Raw genomic sequence first — 20,722 nt, forward strand, 5'->3', positions numbered from 1 at the left:
CAGACTTGCCGAAAACATTGACTGTACTTTTTTCCATAGATGCTGCCTGGCTTGCTGAGTTCCTCCAGCATTTTGTGTGTGTTGCTCGGATTTCCAGCATCTGCAGATTTTCACTAGATCTAGATCTGAAGGGTGCACATTTGCCCTCAGATCCCATCCTTACCAAGGCATAAGAGTACCATGACATGGAAACGTGCCTTTGGCCCACTGAGTACACATCAATCATTAACACGGATCCCATTTGGAGCGGCATGGTAGCATAGTGGTTAGCACAATGCTTTGCAGTACCAGCGACCTGGATTCAATTGTTGCCTGTAAGGAGTTTGTACGTTCTCTCCGTGACTGCGTGGGTTTTCTCTGAGTGCTCCGGTTTCCTCTCACAGTCCAAATAATTGGAGGTTAATTGGTCATTGTAAATAGTGCTGTGATTAGGCTAGAGTTGCTGGTCAGCACAGGCCTACTCCACACTGTATCTCAATAAATCAATTTCCATCAACTCTGCCACCTAGATGTCGGAATATCACTGGGATGTCAGAAGAAAGTGGAGCCCTGGTAGTGGGGCAGTTGTCGGCAACTAACGCGGACACAGAGAGAAGGTGCAAACCCCACCAGAGCAGTACCCGGGGGTGGGGATGTGAGGCCCTCTGGTGCTTGCTGTGCCACCCTTTTGTCCATCAATATGCCCAGGTTATTGGCTTCTCTAGGTCCTACACGTTCAATGTGTCAAGACCTGTCTCCATTTTGTCCATCTTAATAAATGTCTGATTTGCTCTGAAGGAAACTATCCCAAACTAACCACTGCTACTTTTCTGCAGCCCCTGATAAATCCTGAAATCAATACAGCCTCTAATGTTGCCCACACTATCCTGCAGAGATCACAGTGGTAGGTTGACAGGAGTCTGAGCGACAGAAGAAGTGTCTGACTTGTGACTTTACTCATCCTACTTGCTGTTTAGCCACCAACGATAAACATCAACAGAATAAAACTGCAGAAGCTGGAAATTCAAAGCCACACACACACGCACACGCACACACACACATGCACACAGACTCACACACATGCACACTCACTCACTCACACACATTCTCTCTCTCTCTCTCTCTCTCTCTCTCTCACACTCACATACATACAAAATGCTGGAGGAATTCAGCAGGTCAGGCTACATCCATGGAAATGACAGTCGGTATTTCAGACTGAGACCCTTCTTCAGGAGTCATAGGACAAACATCCTCACTTAAGTCAGAGATATATGTTCGTCTTTGTATGTTATTGATAGTTAATTCATTTGATTTTTCTCACATTGTCAATAATAAATCCCTCTCCAGGTTGAATTGAACTTGACCCCTTTATACCATCCTTGCTGCAAGTGCCTATCTCCTCATTGATCGGACAACCGGTCTATAGCAGTGGGGCAAGTACAGAGTCCTATGGAGTTCCCCTGCATGTTAACCTCAAGTCAGTGAAATTCCTTTTGACCTGCCACTCTCGCTTTCTCCAAAACAAAGACAGGGCTGTTATCTTGTTGTCAGATGGGAAGTGCAGAAACAGGCCATTTGGTCCATCTGTTTACATTAATCCTATGTTAATCCCATTTATTTTTCATTCCACCCATGTTATCACCAACTCTTACCCCACCCCGCAGATTCTACCACTCATCTGGGTGCCGATGGATTTTGTTTTACAGTGATCAATTAACAATTGACTGACCAACCAGATGCCTTTGGGATCTAGCAGGAAACCGGAGTATTCGGAGGTGGACTGCAATCTCGACAGAGACAGCGATGGAGTTTGGGATTGAACCCTGGTCTCTTACGCTGTGGGGTGGGGCTCTTATCCACTGCACCACCATGCTGTCCCGTCCTTGCCGTTTCACGTTCAATTGTCATCCTCTGTAAACCCTGCTTTCTCCCACTGACACAAGAAAATCGCTGGAAATCCAAAACAAACACACAAGATGCTGGAGGAACTCAGCAGTTCAGGCAGCATAATGGAAAAGTGCAGAGTCGACCTTTCGGGCTGAGAACCTTCATCAGGACTATTTACTCTTCTCCGATGATGTTGCCTGGCCTGCTTAGTTCCTCCAGCATTTTGTGTCTGTTGTTTTCACCCATTGAGCTGGTTTCAGATTCACTTTCCGTAAAGTACCTCGCTTACAACACACTTCCCAAAGAAGCTGGATAATAGAAGTTGTCGATGTCAGCATGATACTATATTCCACGTACCCCAGGGCAGATGAAAAGAACTTTAGTGACTACCTTTTTTTTAATGCATACAATGGCAACTGTGCATTCAGTGTAACTGGAACTATGTTATCCCTGGTGGTGCCCACTGGTTAAAGTTTTGACTACCTCCCCTGATGTTTCACACATTTGTAACAGTCACTATTGGAGTGATATGAGAGATTATTGCAGATTACTCCGTCCCGACGCAGTTCACTACCATTTACGGAACTGGGCGTCCAAACCTGACAGAGAATGAATACCCTGATCGTTTACACTCGGAAGGGAAAAAACCTTAGCCACAATGTGCAACTTCTCGAGGAACTGCCGATTGCTGGGGTATCTTGTTTTATCATTTGTGAGCTTTCTCACTAAATTACCTCTGTATCAACAAAAGAAAACACCCATGCAAGCTTTACGATTTCCTTCCCCCACACTGCAGATTTGGAGCCTTTGAGGTTGCTGGCTGCAGGGGGAAATGTATGTCTTCCATCTGTTGGGTTATTTTTTGCACATTTATTAAACTAACACTCTGGAGAACAATTAGACTGGCTGATGAACGTGCACCCTTGTTCCTGGACCTGAGTTTTTCTCCAGTATTCCTAGGAAATATTTCTCTACAAATACCTGTACTCTTGGGGAATCAGCAGAACAGAACAACAAAAAAAAACGGGGAGCTCCTCATTTGAATCAAAGTAATTGAGCAAATCATTTAATGTTTTATTTTCTTCCTGAGTTAGTAAGATTTGAGTATTCCCACACATTTATGGGGAATCGAAGTTCGAATCTCCATGGCAACACAGACAAGAACTCGAAAGGCCAGGCAGCATCTATGGAGGGGAATAAAGAGTCGCTGATTGGGGCTGATACCCTTCATGAGGTCTTGGAAGGAAGCAGCTGAAGCCAGAATAAGAAGTTGAATGGAGGGGAAGGAGTACAACCTGGCAGGTGATAGGTGAGACCAGATGTGGGGGAGGGGAGAAGCTGGGAGGTGATAGGTGGAGGGGGTAAAGGACAGACATGGTGGGTTAAAGGGTCCATTTCTGTGCTGTAACCTACAGAGCTGGGACCAGTGCTTCATCTTCAGACTCTCAGTCATTAATCCACAGAATCAGTGGGGGTGGGGGGGTGGGCAATAACAATTTACAAACTACATTAGTAACTTTGATGGAGGGGCTGAGTGTACTGCAGCCACATTGTGTCACATAATGCAGATAGGCAGGTTAACCTGTTGTGTGGTGGGCACAGGTACCTGTCAAGATGGCCTAGGTGACTGGCATAGGCTAATGTGAGCAAATGTGGGTTTGTTTGCTTTGAAAGGATGACAAAGCAAGGTATTTAAAAGGGAGGCATGTGGATTACTCCTGCTCTGATTCCTTAAGCCTCAGTGCCTCCTTCTGAATCTGGAAAGTGTTTTAGGATGTACTCAAATGACAGCCTGTTGTTAGTGGAAGTGGGCAGGATAGGACATTATTCCTTGGAGTGTAGGAGACTGATACTCTGTAGAAGATCATGAGGAGCATAGATGGGATGTATGCACACAGTTCCTTTTCTGCAGGGAAAGGAAACCAGATGGCATAGGTTTAATGTGAGAGGGGGCAGATTTAAAAGGGACCTGTGGGGCCTGTGGTGTAGTGACATCCATACTGGACTTCAGTGTGAGTGATCTGGGGTTTGAATCTGGCCGGTTCTTTGCACACTTTCCATCTGGGCTGGTTTGAGTGTTGAGCTAGCAACTCAGCCTTATAAAATAGACAAATGCTAAGGAAATGGCACCTGGTGTTAGTTGCTAGTGAGGCACAGGAGGATATTTTATATTTTTTTAATGAAGAGGGACAACTACTTTCTGCAGAATATGGTGAAGATGTGCAATGAATTACTGGGGCAAGTAGTTAACACAGGTGCAATCACAACATTTAAAAGACATTTGGACAGGTACATAGATGGGAAAGATTTGGGGTGGATATAGGCCAAATGCAGCAGCTTGGATGAGTTGGGCCGAAGGGCCTGTTTCTCCGCTGTGTTACCGTGATTCTGTGGCTCTTAAGCTCCTCAAAAATCAGGTGCAATGTCACTGCCATAATGTCAACCCAACTCAGTGAAACCAAGCCTCTAAATCAGTGCACTGTTGAGAGTGGCATATCACTTCTCTTTTCTGTTGTCTAGTTCTCACTCTTGGTTTTAGTTATTTTCAAAGGTCTTTTGTTTGACCACCTGCTTTCTTCAACCACTTGCCTCCATTTCAGAGTTGTTAGTAATTCCAGGAAGTTCTGGGAAATCCTTGGATTGTTGTATTAGTAATGGGCACTAGTAAATGACACCTTGAAACAAATCCCATTTCCCAAACTGTTTAATGTAAGAGATAAAACTAACTTCAGCACACACTCAAAATGCAGGAGTAACTCAGCAGGTCAGGCAGTATCTATGCAGGGGGATAAACAGTTAAAATTTCAGGCTGAGACCTTTTGTCAGGACTGTAGAGGAAGGGAGCAGAAGCCAGAATCCTCCAAGAGGACCACAATTTTGTCATGGTTTGGAGGCTTACATGCCTCAGTGACCTGGAGAGTAATGTTGACTGGAGTCAGCGGCTTTATTCTTTGGTTCTTGGTAGGGTCACCCATGCCAAACAGGTCAAAGGGTAGAGGACAGACTAAGAGTAGTCCACCAGTCCTCCAGGTCAGGGGTTCAGCTCAGGGCTAACAACCCTGACCAGTAAAACAAAATTGTTACGGAAACAGCAATGAAGAAATCTTCTACATCTGAGTGTGACGGTATCCCTGAGTCTCCACCCAGGACTTGCATGACTGACAGTAGCGAAGGACGAGAGGAAGATGCTGATACGTTGAAGGAAGCCCTGAACACCACCAAAGATGGAGGACCCTCATTGCTGCTCTAAATGCCAGAGGCTACAAAAGGTAGTGGATTTGGCCCAGTACTTAATGGGTAAAGCCCTCTCAACCATTGAACACATCCACTTGAAACATTGCCGTAGAAAAGAAGGATCCATCATCAAAGATCCTCATTACCCAGGTTGTGCTTGTTCCTCTCCACTGCCATCAGGTAGAAGGTACAAAAGCCTCAGGACTCACACCATGAGGTTCAAGAAAACTTACTACCCCTCAACCATCAAGCTCTTGAACAAAAGGGCATAACTACACTTATTCTACTTCTGGTGTTCCCACAACAAACGGTACCACATTAAGGACTCTTTATCTTGTGATTTCTTGCTCATTATTTATTGCTACTTATTTATATTTGCATTTGCACAGTTTGTTGGCCATTGATCCTGTCTATAGATTTGCTAAATATATTTGCAGAACAAATAATCTCAGGATTTTATGTGGTGACATGTAATAAAATTTACTTTGAACTTTGAAGTAAGTAAGAAGCCAGAATAAGAAGGTGGGTGGGGTGGGGTGAAGGACTACAAACTGGCAGGTGATCAGTGAAACCAAGAGAGGAGGAAGGTGTGAGAATGGTGAAAGAGGGATGAAGTAAGAAGCTGGGAGGCAATAGGTGGAAAAGATAAAGGTCTAAGGAAGAAAATAAGTCTGATAGGAGAGGAGAGTGGACCTTGGAAGTAGGGGAAGGAGGAGGGGAATCAGGGCAATGATGGGCAGGTGGGAGAAGACTAACCAGAAATGACAAACAAAGGAAGTCTGTGGGAATTTATTAACATGGTCCACTGTTACAATATCTAATATGGTTTAATTGGTTCAAAATAGGATGTGGTTGCACTGGAAAATGCAGGGGAGATCCACCATGATGTTGCCTGGATAGAGATCTTTGGTTTTGGGAAGGGACTGGATAGGATGAACTTCTTTTCTCTGCAGTGAAGGATGCATCAAATGGAGATATAACAAATCTTAAATAGCACAGAAAGAGAAAAATCTTTCTTGTCATGGGGGAATCGAGAACAAGTGGGCATTGACAGGATGGAGTTTCAAAGGGGATCTGAGGTAAGTTTTTATTTAGAGTCTTGAACTGGCTTTTAAATAAGATAACATCTGGTGCAGTTACTGCATTTAAGAGACATTTAGACACTTAATTAAACAAGACATAGAAGAATATAGCCTCAATGCAGGAAAGTCTTATTATACAGGTGGGCAAAATGGTTGATATGGACGTAGTGGGCCAAAGAACTTGTTTCTATGTCTGTCTCTATAGGTGTACCATCCTCCCATGCATCTTGCTATCATATCTTTCTGTTCCTTTGACATCTGGTATATTTGACGTGTGTGGACAAGGAGGACATTGGATGTAACGTATCTGGATTTTTCAAAAGGCCTTTGTTAACATTGTGCTTAAGGGTTGTTTCAGAAACTAATAGGTTCCTCCTTCTCTAGCCGTTCACCTTTCCCACCCATCTGGCTTCACCTATCACCTTCTAGCTGGTCCTCCCTCCCTTGCCCACCTTTTTATTCTGGTGTCTTCCCCCTTTTCAGTCCTGATTAACGGTTTTCACCCAAAACATCGACTGTTTATTCAGCTTCATAGATGCTGCCTGACCTGCTGAGTATCTCCACATTTAGTGTGTGTTGCTATGGATTTCCAACATCTGCGGGCATGGCAGAGATTGCATATTAGCATAGAGAAAGTGTTAGGTAAAGTGTTTTTTTAATCAAATTTTTTTTTGGGTTGTCAGACTGCTACTACTGGGTGCCATAAAATCAGAGTCAGACTTGTACAGCATGGAAAGAGACATTTAGACTCAACTCGTCCATGCCAATTCAGTGCCTACTTGATTTAACCTAATGACTCTGTTTGGCCCATGTCCCTCTATGCTTTTCCTATCCATGTACCTGTCAAAATGATTTGTAAACGTTGCTAGTTCAGCCACTTCCTCTGACTGCTTGTCTCACATACCCACCACACTCTGTCTCTCAGACCACCTTTAAATCACTCTCCTCTCACCTTAAAGCTATGCCCCTAGACCCCTAGTTTTAGAATCCCCTATCCCGAGAAAAAAGATTGCAACCATGATCCTTAACTATGCCCCTTAGGATTTTATAAACCGCTATAAAGTCACCCTCAGTCAATTCCACTGCGAGGAAAATGGTCACAACTCTCCTTATAACTAATGTCATTGCAACATGCTTGTGAATCTTCTCTAGCTTAATCACATCCATCCTATAGTATGATGACCAGAGCTACACACAGTCTTGATAGCATCTTAAACATGAGAAAATCTGCAGATGCTGGAAATCCAAAGCAACACACACAAAATGCTGGAGGAGCTCAGCCTGTCGGCAGCATCCATGGAAAAGAGTCAACAGTTGATGTTTTGGGGGTGAGATCATTCATCAGGACAAAGAGGGAAGGGGTGAGATGCCTGAATTAGAAGGTGGGAGGAGGAGAAAGAAGCTGGCTGCAAAATGATAGGTGAAATCAGGTGGGTGGGAATGGTCAAGGGTGGAGAAGAAGGGATCTGATGGGAAGGGGAAGTGGGAGGGGACTAAAGGGGAAGTAATAGGCAGGTGAGAAGGTCAGAATGGGGAATTGAGGAGAGGGTAGCCAGAGTGTTGCTCCTCCACACTGAGGGAGGCCTCATCTTGGCACAAGAGGAGGCCATGGATCAACACAATGGGTCTCACCAATGTAGAGGAGGCTGCATCGGGAAATGCTAACATCTTGTACAGCTTTAATATAGTGCCCACTGTACTCAGTGCCCTAGAATTTATGTTAATAACTTGGATGAAAAGGCATTATCACAATCTAGTTTGCTGGTAGGAACGTGAGTCATGAGGACGCCATAGGGGGTCTGAGGAGTAGTACGTTTGATTAATACAAGGCAAACACGAGGGGGCGTAAATTTAAGGTGATTGGAGGAAAGCATGGGAGGTGTCAGAGTTAACTTTCTTTTTACACACAGTGCTGGGTCGTGATAACAAATTTCACGACACATGCCAGTAATAATAAACCCAATTCTGATTCTGATAGAGGCAGATACATTAAGGACATTCAAGAGACTCTCAGATAGGCACACGGATAAAAGAAAAATGGAGGGTTACGTAGGAGGGAAGGATTGGCTTAATCTTAATGAGGTTATAAGATTGCCAGAAGATTGTGGGCTGAAATGCCTGTATTGTACTGTGCTGTAATGTTCTATGTTTTGCAAATGGACAAAAGGGCAGCAGATGGAGTGTGGCTTTGAGAAAATGTGAGATTCTTCATTTCAGTTTTTAAAAAGAGAAAAAAACTTTTTAAACAGAAACTACCAAGTATTTGTAGAGCGAGAGAGGTTAGTATAGAAAAGAGAAATACAATTAGGAAGAAGATTTGGCTTTTTTTGCTAGGAAACAGTGGTGAAATTGGAAGTCCTGTTGAGGGTTGCATGTGCTTTTGTTGTGATCTTGTTTAACAGTTTTGGTCTCTAAAAACCAAGGGAAGATTTGCATGGCCTGGAATTAATGTAGTACAGGTCACCAGACAGATGGGAGGGATACCAGAGAATCTCATTGAGTTGTACACAGTTTACAAATGGATCTTCATTTCAGGCTCTTAATGCATCAAGGCCAGTGCGGAGTCTTTAATGTAGCCCTAGGTGAGTAGTCTCGCACAGAGTATGAATTTGATCTGAATCTTTTTGTTCCCAAGGTTCAAGGGCTTTCTCAATTAAGGGTGCAGTTTCTCCCGGTAGGGATTAGTTTTTAGTTCCAAGTGCTCCTTCTGTCACCCTGCAATCTTTGAATTATGGAGGACAGCATGTATATAAATGTCTCTCTCCAGCAGACTTCGTCATGATCATCATGACTCCATCATGATCATAATGACTCCAGTATTTCTACTATTTTTTAAATGTTTCTTAATTGTACATATGATTTTTTGTGTTCTATTGCTGAGCAGCAGTGAACCATCTGATTGGCCTATCAGAGTTCTCTTTGGGAACTAGTTGACTTGATCAGCATTTCTGACCTGGCGATTGTTCACGATTGCACTGAATGGAGAAAAAAATTAAAAAGGGATGAGGAGTCATTTTCTTTATTCCTTTAATACCTCATTTCACCTGCAGGTGGTGCAGAGGGGTCAATGTGATGAAAGGTGCTCAGCAGTGCCACCTATTGTCAGGAGGGTAGTAGTGCTGTGGAAGGAAGAAAGCAATCTCATCCTAAACAAAAATAAGAGAAAGGAGACTAGATACTGGAAATCTGGAGCAATTCACAAAGGAGCTGGAGGGCAAGGTCTTGACCTGAAATGTTGACTGTTCATTTCCCATCATAGATGCTGCCTGACCCACTGAGTTCCTCCACCTCTTCTGTGTCTTGGTCCAAAAGGTTTTCCTCTCCAATTCTATTAACCCCCTGATCAAAATAGGCAGTAGGACAGTTTCAATTTTTTCATTTTGCTGTTCCCTAATAAAAACTAAATTCTGGCCAAACAAAGGTAATCATGAACTGCTAACGCGTAGCTGTAATTATTACTCCGCAAGGGACACGATACCGAGGGCAGATGAAGGCCTTTGTGGATTGTCCTCGTGTGGCGTTGTTGCACAGGGTGTGGAAGGTTTCAAAACTAATTCAGGAAATCTCGCAAGGTGCTGCAGAAAGAAATAAAAAGAAACATTACCTGGGAATAGAAACCGGAATTAAGATCTGCTACTGTAAATTATTTCACTAATAGGGCATGGTTAGCTGGTTAGCCATTAGTACTATCGGTAATCACCCTCGAGAGTGTGAGGGTGAGAACTGCCACTGCGACAGGCTTTCTGGGGAAGGTGCTGTTGGCCAGTAACCCTTAACCCCCATATAAATCAAGAATCTATCGATCTCTGTCTTAAATACACCTAATAACTTGCCCTCTGTGGCAATGAATTCCATAGATTTACCAGCCTAAGAGATTCCTCTTCATCACAGTTCTAAAGGGATGTTCCTTTAGACAATGCACTGCTTCAAAGAGCGCTATATGAGGTCATTCTTACCCTTGGCCATTAAGCTCTACATTGAGTCAACCTGTAGCAGGGAAGTGTTGACCCCTTCCTGTTAGACTGTTCGTGGAAACTTTTTTTAATTCTTTCTACTTCTCTTCTAATATTTATGTCTGTGCACTTGTAATGCTACTGTGACACTGTGATTTCCTTTGGGATCAATAAAGTATCTATCTAGAAATCTTTATTCTAAGACAGTGCTGTCAGTTCCCATTCTCTCCTGTGAATGAAAACATCCTCTTCGTGTCCACTGTAGCCCAGCCTTTCAGTATTCTGTAGGGTTCAATGAGATCCCCCACCCATACCTTCTCTATACCATAGAGTACAAGCCCAGAGACGTCAAATGTTCCTCATATGTTGTGCTGCTGTGGTGTTGTGGCCTCTTTCACTGTGATTTATTTTTTACCAGTCCCTTAAAGTGGTGGGAAGTGAAACAAATGGGACGGGAGGACTGCAGGGCCAAGGAGTTAAAGGGATGAGACAAGGGACAGAAAGTGGAAAGGGAGTACTGTGGGGCAGAGGGGTTAAAGAACCCAGCACCATTCACCTTGGGATTGCTTCAGCACGAAAATTGACGTCAGATCCATGCAGTGGGCACGGTGCTCAAAGTCCAGCCGCAGGCCATCAGTCAGGGTTGGCGACCTGCCTGAATTGGGAAGAGGAGAGAGAGAGAAGTTTGAGAGAGTAGGGGATTCCAGCATCAAAGGCAGCAGATTGTCACAGGGGTTAATTCTGCAGCGTCACCACTGCACACCTCCAGTAATGTGCACATCTGGAGTCTGAACGTACTCCCTGTGACTATGTTGGTCTACAGCTCTGCAATTCCCTGGGATTTTGGACAGAACAGTTGACATGTAGCTGTAACACATCCAGATAGATGTTTTCACCAATGCATCTATATTTGCAATGTAATCAACTTTATAAACATGGTTTAAGATGTCTACAGTGCAGTCCACTGACAGGGGTAATAGATGCGAAGAGGTGTGGGGGTGCTAGCTAGAATGTTTGATCAGATTAACTGTCGGGGGGTAGAAACTTCTAAAATGCTGTGAAGATTTTTTTACGATTGGTATCTGTAGGTGGTAGAATCAGATACATCCACAATATCTGAAGCATTTAGACCATAAATGTCAAACTCAAGGCCCGGGGGCCAAATCCGGCCCGCGGTGGAATTATCTTTGGCCCGCGAGATAATATCTAATTACTATTAAAGCTGGCCCCAGTAATCGAAGCGCCTATGGTGTATGATATGGCTAATGCTGAGTTTATTCAGGTACCAGGTTTTCAGGGTTTTTAGTGTTTATTCGGTTTCCCTGGTTTATTTCCTGAATATCATTAATGAATAATTTTTTTCTCTATTAGAGCTGGCCCGCCGGTATATTGCAGGCACCACTAATACTACAAATCCCACAATGCACTGCCAATGCATTGCTCGCGCTTGCCTTACTCTCTCATCAGCATCCTTATGGCGCTAGTCACGTGTGGTCAACTTTCAGCTATCCCTCACCCCAAAAATGGCTAAACGAAAGGTGGACTTTGAAAACAGGGGTTTTCAAGGCAGGTGGGAGGCAGAGTATATGTTCGCAGATATAAAGGGCAAACCTGTTTGTCTTGTGTGTGGAGACGGTGTGGCTGTAATTAAAGAATATAACGTAAGACGACACTATGAAACGAAACACCACGACAAATACAAGCATCTGGACAAGAAACAGAAGCTCCAGAAGGTAGAAGAGTTGAAAAGAAGTCTGGCGTCACAGCAGGCTATGTTCACAAAAGCCAAAACACAAAGTGAGGCTGGTGTAAAGGCTAGTTTTATTGTGGCAGCAGAGATCGCTAAATCAGCCCGGCCCTTTACCGTGGGAGAATTTGTTAAAAACTGCATGATGAAAGTTTGCGACGTCGTGTGCCCAGATAAAAGGCAAGCATTTTCAAATGTGAGCCTGAGCAGAAACACCGTTGCTGACCGTGTATGTGAGCTTGCCACCAATCTACAACAACAGCTGGTGGGGAAGGGAAGAGATTTCATCGCATATTCCCTTGCTGTGGATGAGAGCAGGGACACTTCTGATACTGCCCAATTGTCAATTTTCATTCGTGGAGTGGACTCAAGTCTGTGTGTAACAGAGGAACTTTTGGGATTAAGATCAATGCATGGCACAACTACTGGAAAAGATCTCTTTGAAGAGGTATCCAGATGTGTAAATATAATGAGGCTGCCTTGGGATAAACTTGAGGGACTGACGACAGATGGAGCGCCCGCGATGTGCGGTCAAAAGAGTGGATTGGTGGGCAGGATCCGGGAGAAGATGCGGGAGGAAAACGGCGTAGGTGAGCCGACAGCTTATCACTGCATCATACACCAGGAATCGTTGTGTGGCAAAGCCTCGAAAATGGATCCGGCCCGCATGAAGCTGCATTTTGCCCAATCCGGCCCGTGACCTAAAATGAGTTTGACACCCCTGATTTAGACAGACACCTGGGTACAGTGGGAATTTAAGGTCACTGGAGCACGGCACTAATATAGATGGATGCCCACTGGTTGTTGAGGATGTGATGGGCCAAATGGCCAATTTCCTTGTATGACTAAAAGTTGAATGCAAGGAGCAGAAGATGGCCACTCAGGCCATTAACTCTGCTTTCCCATTCAATAAGATTATGGCTGATCCAGTCTCCAAGGTCAACACCAGTTTCCTGCTCTCTCAACGCCCAAACAGGCTTGGATAACAAACAGTCCACGCTGCTATTTCCTCTGTCACACAGCACAAAAAAGACCCATAATCCCACCATGTCGACTCATCTATGATATTCCCATTTACCAGACTAGGTCTGAAGTCACTTCTGTCTGTCTTGGCAAATTAAGTGCTCGCGCAGAACCTTCAGGCTTGTGAGAATCTCTGCCTCCCCCACCTCTGCAAGCAGTGTGTTCCTAATTCCAGTCAGACTCTGGCTGAGGAAATACTTCCTCAGATCCCCTCGAAATATCCAATCCTTTGTCTTAAACCTACAGTTTTATACGCCATACCATCTCCCTTTCTTCGCTTACCGTAAAGCATCAGCCTCTTGAAGGTTTCCAGCCCTTCTTCCTGTACCTCCAGCAGCATAATGTAATCATCTCCGTCCTTCACAAAGATCTCTGTCCTCTGCTCAGGGCGTCCTTCCATGGAGAGAGAGATAAAAAAAAATGTAGGTAGTAAACAATAGGTCAATAGGTCCTAGAGGAGGACAGGACTCACTGCCCCACCTGGTCCCACAGGGGGAGAGTACAGTGTGTGATCCACTATCCCACCTAGTCCCAGAGGGGGAGAGGACAGTGTGTGACCCACTACCCCACCTGGTCCCACGGGGAGAGGACTAGTTGTAGGAGATGCTGTGGAACAAGACTTACTGGGATCATGCTAATAAGCATGAGTTTTAAATAGAATTGGCAGACATTTTTCTCAGAAAGGATTACAAGGTAATAAAATGTAGAATGACTTCAGGTACAAGGCAGCTTGAGATAGCAAGGTAGGTGTTTTACATAACACCATTCAAACAAGCATGCAATTGGCTTTGCCCAGTGGAACAACAGTGAATTACCCATTGAGGGTCATGGCCAATGACATCACTCCTTTGAGTGGAGACTACATGTTGGTGAGCTCACCCTCGAGGATCATCTCCTGTGTCTGATTGCTGATGTAATAGGTCCACTGGCGAGACAGGCAGTTTGTTGTTCTGTGGGACAAGAACATGACACGTTGTATGTTAACCATCTCAGCTAGTCTGCTGAAGACCCACTGACTCTCCAACCCCTCAGTTGAATATAGACCAAACCCCGGCTCTCTCACTTAACTCAGGGCAAGACCAGGCTCCGCTCACCAAAAACTGTCCCTAACCCCACACACATAAACCCATCCCTGTCCTGACCACACCCACTGTAAACTGATCACATCACAAACCGACCTACTCAACTCTCCCCACCCAGACCGCACCATCTCAGACCTGTCCCCACACCTACTGCCCCCAGTCAAACCTCTCCCCACCCAAACCACACCATCTCAGACCTGTCCCCACACCTACCGCCCCCAGTCAAACCTCTCCCCACCCAGACCACACCATCTCAGACCTGTCCCCACACCTACCGCACCCAGTCAAACCTCTCCCCACCCAGACCACACCATCTCAGACCTGTCCCCACACCTACCGCACCCAGTCAAACCTCTCCCCACCCAGACCACACCATCTCAGACCTGTCCCCACACCTACCGCACCCAGTCAAACCTCTCCCCACCCAGACCACACCATCTCAGACCTGTCCCCACACCTACCGCCCCCAGTCAAACCTCTCCCCACCCAGACCACACCATCTCAAACCTGTCCCCACACCTACCGCCCCCAGTCAAACCTCTCCCCACCCAGACCACACCATCTCAGACCTGTCCCCACACCTACCGCCCCCAGTCAAACCTCTCCCCACCCAGACCACACCAATTCAGACCTGTCCCCACACCTACCGCACCCAGTCAAACCTCTCCCCACCCAGACCACACCATCTCAGACCTGTCCCCACACCTACCGCACCCAGTCAAACCTCTCCCCACCCAGACCACACCATCTCAGACCTGTCCCCACACCTACCGCACCCAGTCAAACCTCTCCCCACCCAGACCACACCATCTCAGACCTGTCCTCACACCTACCGCCCCCAGTCCAACCTCTCCCCACCCAGACCACACCATCTCAGACCTGTCCCCACACCTACCGCACCCAGTCAAACCTCTCCCCACCCAGACCACACCATCTCAGACCTGTCCTCACACCTACTGCCCCCAGTCAAACCTCTCCCCACCCAGACCACACCATCTCAGACCTGTCCCCACACCTACCGCACCCAGTCAAACCTCTCCCCACCCAGACCACATCAACCCCAACTGCAGCCACTCAGACCTGTCCTCACTCCCACCACACCCTCTTAAACCTGTCCCCATTCCAACCCCACCCACTCAAACCAGGACACACCCTGACCTCACCCACTCAAACCAGGTCACACCCTGACCTCACCCACTCAAACCATTCCCCATCCTGATTGCACTCACTCAAACCTGGTCACACCATGACCGCACTCGCTTAAACCTGACCGCACCCACCCCAGCTGCACCCATTCAGAACCATCCCCACCCCGACTGCACCCACCCAGACCTGCCCCACCCTGACTGCACCCACTGAAACCAGATCACACCCCAAGCCAAATTACTCAAAGTAGACCATCTTAACTCAGATCATGGAAGGGTTGGGTGGGTTCTCATGAGGAATCTGGGTTACCAAGGGGTGAACTGCACACCGGAAGCTAATCAAGTAGGTCAGGGGGTTCACATGTAGAATAATGAATATCCAGAATTGAGTTACTGGCTGGAACCTAATCTGGGATTTGGGGGCATCAACACAGAATCATGGAATCCCCAGGAGTGGGTTACAGTCTGGGATCTAATCTGGGGGCATTGAGGGGTTTGGGGGTGTTGACACAGAATAATGGATCCCCAGGAGGGTGTTACAGGCCAGGATCTAACCTGGGATTTGGGGGCGTTGACATAGAATAATGGATTCCCAGGAATGGGTTACAGACTGGAATCTTGTCCAGTAGTTCATGTGGTTTATATATTGAATAATGAACAGTCAGGGGTGATTTAGTCCAGAGGTTCAAGGGCTTTCTATATGGAACAATATATCTCTGGGAGTGGGTTATGGAATTGGATCTAATCCAGTGGCTCCATATTGAATAATGAACAGCTAGGTTAGATACAGGCTAGAATCTGATCCAGAGGTTCAGGGTATATGGTATCATGGATCACCGAAAATGAGTAACAGGCTGGATTGTAATTGAGAGGTTTAGGAGTTTTCCTGAACTTGCTGGTGTGGGATCTGAGGCTGGAATCTAATCTGTGATTAAGGAGTTTATATGCAGAATAATGGATACCTGGGAGTGGGTTCTTGGCTGGGATCTCTCATTGAGCGGTTCAGGGGTTTATATATAGAGTAATGAATATTTATGTGAATTACAGATTGGAATCAAATTGAGGGTTGCAGGGGGTTTATATTTTGAAAACCGCACACACACAAAATGTTGGAGAAACTCAGCAGGCCAGACAGCATCGTTTTGATGTTTTGGGCCAAGACCCATCATCGGGGCTGGAGAAAGAAGATGGGAAGACCGAGTAAGGAGGTGGGAGGAGGGGAGGAAGAAGTACAAGGTAGTAGATGATAGGTGAGGCCAGGAGAGGGGGAGGGGTAAAGTAAAGAGCTGAGAAGTTGATTGGTGAAAGAGGGCTGTAGAAGGGGGGGGGGGGGGGTGATAGGAGAGGACAGAAAGCCATGAAAGAAAGGGAAGGGCGAGGAGCACCAGAGGGAAGTGATGGGCAGGTAAGGAGGTAAGGTGAGAGAGGGAAATGGGAATGAGGGAATGGTGAAGTGGGGGAGCAATTACTGGAAGTTAGAGAAATCAATGTTCATGCCATCAGGTTGGAGGCTAACCAAGGTGTTGTTCCCCCAACCTGAGTTTGCAGGAAAGAAGGTCATGGACTGACATGTCGGAATGGGAACAGGAAGTGGAATAAAAATGGCTGGCTGGCGGGAGATCCCGTTTTTTCTGGCGGATGGAGCGTAGGTGCTAGGTGAAGCGGCCTCCCAATCTTCATCAGGTCTCACTGACATATCACCGGGAGAACCGGATACAGTTGATGACACCAACAGACTCACAGGTAAAGTGTTGCCTCATCTGGAAGGACTGTTTAGGGCCACGAATGGTAGTGAGGGAGGAGGTGTAGCACTTGTCTTGCTGGCAAGGATAAGTACCAGGAGGGAGATCAGTGGGGAGGGCTGAGTGGTCAAGGAAGCCATGCAGGGAATGATCCCTGCGGAAAGTGGAGGGGTGGGGAAGGAAAGGTGTGCTTGGTGGTAGGATCCCGTTGAAGATGGTGGAAGTTACAGAGAATTATGTGCTGGTAGATGGTAGATGAGGATAAGAAGAACCCTATCTCTGGTGGGGCAAGGGCAGGCGTGTGCAAAATAGAAGAGATGCATGTGTGGCTGTATTGATGGTGGAGGAAGGGAAGCCCCTTTCTTTGAAGAAGGATGACATCTCATTCGTTCTGATATAAAAAGCCTCATCCTGTGATCAAATGTGGGGGAGATGGAGGAATTGAGAGAAGGGGTTGGTGATTTTACAAGTGACAGAGGAATAGTCCAGGCAGCTGTGAGAATCAGTTGATTTATAAAAGACATCAGTAGATAAGCTGTCTTCAGAGATAGAGACAGAGGGATTAAGAAGGGGGAGGGAGGTGTTGGAAATGGACCAGGTAAATTTGAGAGCAGGGTGGAAGTTGGAGGCAAAGTTGATGAAGCAGCACCAATGCAGTCATTAATGTTGCGTAGGAAAAGTTGGGGAGCGATACCAGTATAGGATTGGAACGTAGCATATTCAACATGGCCGACAAAAAGGCAGCCATAGCTGGGACACACAAGTGCCTGTGGCTACACCTTTTATTTGAAGGAAGTGGGAGGAGTCAAAGGAGAAATCATTGAGAGTGAGGACCAATTCTGCCAGATTGAAGAGAGTGGTGGTGTCTGGAATCTAGAAAGAAGCGGAGAACATTGAGGCCTTCCTGATAGGGATGAAGCTGTATAGGGACTGGACATCCAAAGTGAAAATGAGACAATCAGGGCCGGGGAACTCAAAATCATTGTAAAGATCAAGAGCATCAAGAGATCAAGTACATCTGAAATGTCACAGATGTAGGTAGGAAGGGACTGAAACGGGGGGGGTGGGGGGGGGTAAAACATAGTCAAAATATGCAGATATAAGTTTGGTGGGACAGTATCAAACAGAAACAATGGGTCTGCCTGGACAGGCAAGTTTCTGGAACTTTGTTAGGAGGTCGAATCAGGAGGTGCAGGGTAAGGTTGGTGGTAGTGAATGGGAGATCCCAGAGTTAATAAGGTCAGTGCTGGTGTGGGAGTCAATGGCCTGGTGCTCCATACTGTCGTAAGTAAGAGGAGGTGTCTGAGAGTTGACACCTAGCCTCAGAAAGGTAGAGGTCAGTCTGCCAGACCCCCTTATCTGTGGGTTTGGGAGTAGGTTACAGGCTGGAGTTTAATCTGAGGTTCAGGGTGGTTATCTATAGAATAATGAATCCTTGCAGGTGAGTTACAGGCTGGGATCTAATTCTGCACTTCAGAGGTGTTTCTACAGAACAATGGATCCTCAGAGATGAGTTATAGACTGAGGGTTTCATGCAATTGATATTTGAACTAATGGACATGAGATGAGACCCTCCTTCAGCTCCATTGGAAGGTAGGAGGGGGCTAGGGTTCAAGCCGGTGCACTTGGTGAGGAACGCACTCGCTAAGGCGGAACTCTCCCTGCAGTAGAAGCTTCCCTTCAGCTTTCATGGGCGTGAGGAGGAAGACGGCGCTGTCCATCGCCCCGAATTTCAGCAGCGAACTGTCTGAATCCGCAGCTATCATAATGAAGTACCACTTGCCGGAGTACTGCAGGAGGAGGAGAAGGATGACATCAGTGACTGGAGGCGGAACAGCCTCGCCCAGCACCCCATGCAACCAGCTCTCCCCTGCTAACCAAGTGCTCCACTCATAGAATCATACAGCACATTAACAGACCCTGTAGCCCAACTTGTCCATGCCGACCAGGGTCTCTCTCTGAGCTGGTTCCATTTGTCTATATTGTCCCTTATCCCTCCGAACCTTCCTGTCCATGTACCTGTCCAAATTGTAATTGTAATAATCTCCACCAGCTCCTCCAGCAACTCCTCTATATAGACCACACTCTGGGTGGAAAAACTTACCTCTCAGGTCCCTGTTAAACTTCCCCTCTCACATTAAGACTATGCTCTCTGGTTACAGGCTTCCCTAGCCTGGGGTAAAGACTGACCATCCACGTCATCTATCCCCCTCATGATCTTGTATACCTCTAGAAAAGTCATCTTTCAGCCTCCTTCACTCCACAGAAAACAGTCCCATTCTATTCAGTCTCTCCTTATAACTAAAGCCCTCCAATCCCTTGTGAATCTTTTCTGCACCCTTAATCCTATCCTTCCTGTGATATGGTGACTGGAACTGCACCCGATATTCCAGCAGCAGTCTCACCACCATCCAACACAGCTTTATCGTTGGCTTCCCAGCTCTTGTACTCGATGCCCCCACCTAATGAAGGCAGACACGTCACACTTCCCCACTGTGTTCATAAAGAGCTTCTTATTGCAGTAACTGGAGCAGCAACAGGTTCACTAAGTACCTGAGCTGGATGGACAGTGAGAAGTCTGAAATTCACCCATCTACTTCCATTTTGGACACTGTGAATAGAAAGCTGGTTGTGCATTTCTGACAAGCTCAAACCTACGGTATGCAAACATCTATAGATGTGTAGTGGAGATCATCTTAAATGGTTGTATCATGGCCTGGTATGGGAACACCAATGTCCAGGAATCAAAGTGTATCCCCACACAGAGCTGATTTACAAGGAGAATCAGAATCAGGTTTAATTTCACTGGTATATGTTGTGAAATTTGTTGTTTTGCGGCAGCAGTACATTGTAATAACTATAAATCACAATCAGTTTATTTAAGTTAAAAACATTTCTAACTTTATAACTTATATAACTACCAACTTAATTTATGTATAAATTAAATAATGCAAAACGAGAGGAATAAAACAGTGAAATCGTGTTCATAGGTTCATTGTCCATTAAGAAATCTAATGGCACAAGGGAAGAAGTTGTTCCTGAAAAGTTGAGTGTGGGTCTTCAGGACTGCATCTATTATCAAAGTCCGCCCACCATCCAGGCTTTGCCCTCTTCTTACTACTACCGCTGGGCAGGAGCTACAGAACCCTTAGGTCCCACAATGCCAGGATCAGGAACAGTTATTGCCCTACAACTATCAGGCTCCTGAACCAGCGTGGATGACTTGACTCTCCTCAGCTCTGAACTGATTCCACAGCCTACAGACTCACTCTCAATGCTCTGCAACTGATGTTCTCTGTATCATTTATTTATTGTAATTTGCACATTGGTTGGTTGTCAGTCTTTGTTTATGTATAGTTTTTCCATAAATTCTCTATTTATGTTACTGTAAATGCCTGCCTCAGGGTAGTGTATAGTGGCATACAGACACTTTGAAGTTTGAGACTTACAGGCTGAAACCTACAAGTACATAATTCATCTAATGGCCACTTCCACCAAATTTCAGAGCTCTGTAGTGTTCTATTTCTCCAGTTCAAATCACTTGTTTATCATAACAGAAACTCGTTCCCATTGAACCAATTTGAAGTCCTCCAAATGTGTTTCCTACCCTTCATTGTACTGAGTTAAAATTAAGTGACATTGGTTGTATTAAGGGATACTCTGCTGTGCTGTGAATTTGTTTAAAATTTCCAGTATTCATTTTTAAAAAATTTTCATAAGAGGCAGTTTAGTTTAAATTGGCATTGTGTTCAGCACAGACATGGTGGGCCAAATGGCCAGTTCCTGAGCTGTACTCTTCTACGTTCTGCTCACTTTTGTACTGGTGGCAATTTACACAACACCAGTTA

General features: G+C 45.7%; 1 protein-coding gene across 1 annotated transcript in view; it reads right to left on the reverse strand.

Moving 5' to 3' along the window:
- Nucleotides 1-4,554: 4,554 nt before the first annotated feature.
- Nucleotides 4,555-20,722, reverse strand: part of apom (apolipoprotein M) — a 31,863-nt gene continuing 15,695 nt past the window's right edge. Inside the window, exons 2-6 of the mRNA XM_073031911.1 lie at nucleotides 18,516-18,664; nucleotides 13,785-13,855; nucleotides 13,188-13,298; nucleotides 10,692-10,790; nucleotides 4,555-9,757 (exon numbers count right to left, since the gene is read on the reverse strand). Coding sequence (XP_072888012.1) covers nucleotides 9,738-9,757; nucleotides 10,692-10,790; nucleotides 13,188-13,298; nucleotides 13,785-13,855; nucleotides 18,516-18,664 — 450 coding nt within the window. The 3' untranslated portion in view covers nucleotides 4,555-9,737. The remainder of the gene's footprint in view (nucleotides 9,758-10,691; nucleotides 10,791-13,187; nucleotides 13,299-13,784; nucleotides 13,856-18,515; nucleotides 18,665-20,722) is intronic.

Source organism: Hemitrygon akajei, chromosome 2 (genome assembly GCF_048418815.1).
Source record: "Hemitrygon akajei chromosome 2, sHemAka1.3, whole genome shotgun sequence".
NCBI lineage: Eukaryota > Metazoa > Chordata > Chondrichthyes > Myliobatiformes > Dasyatidae > Hemitrygon > Hemitrygon akajei.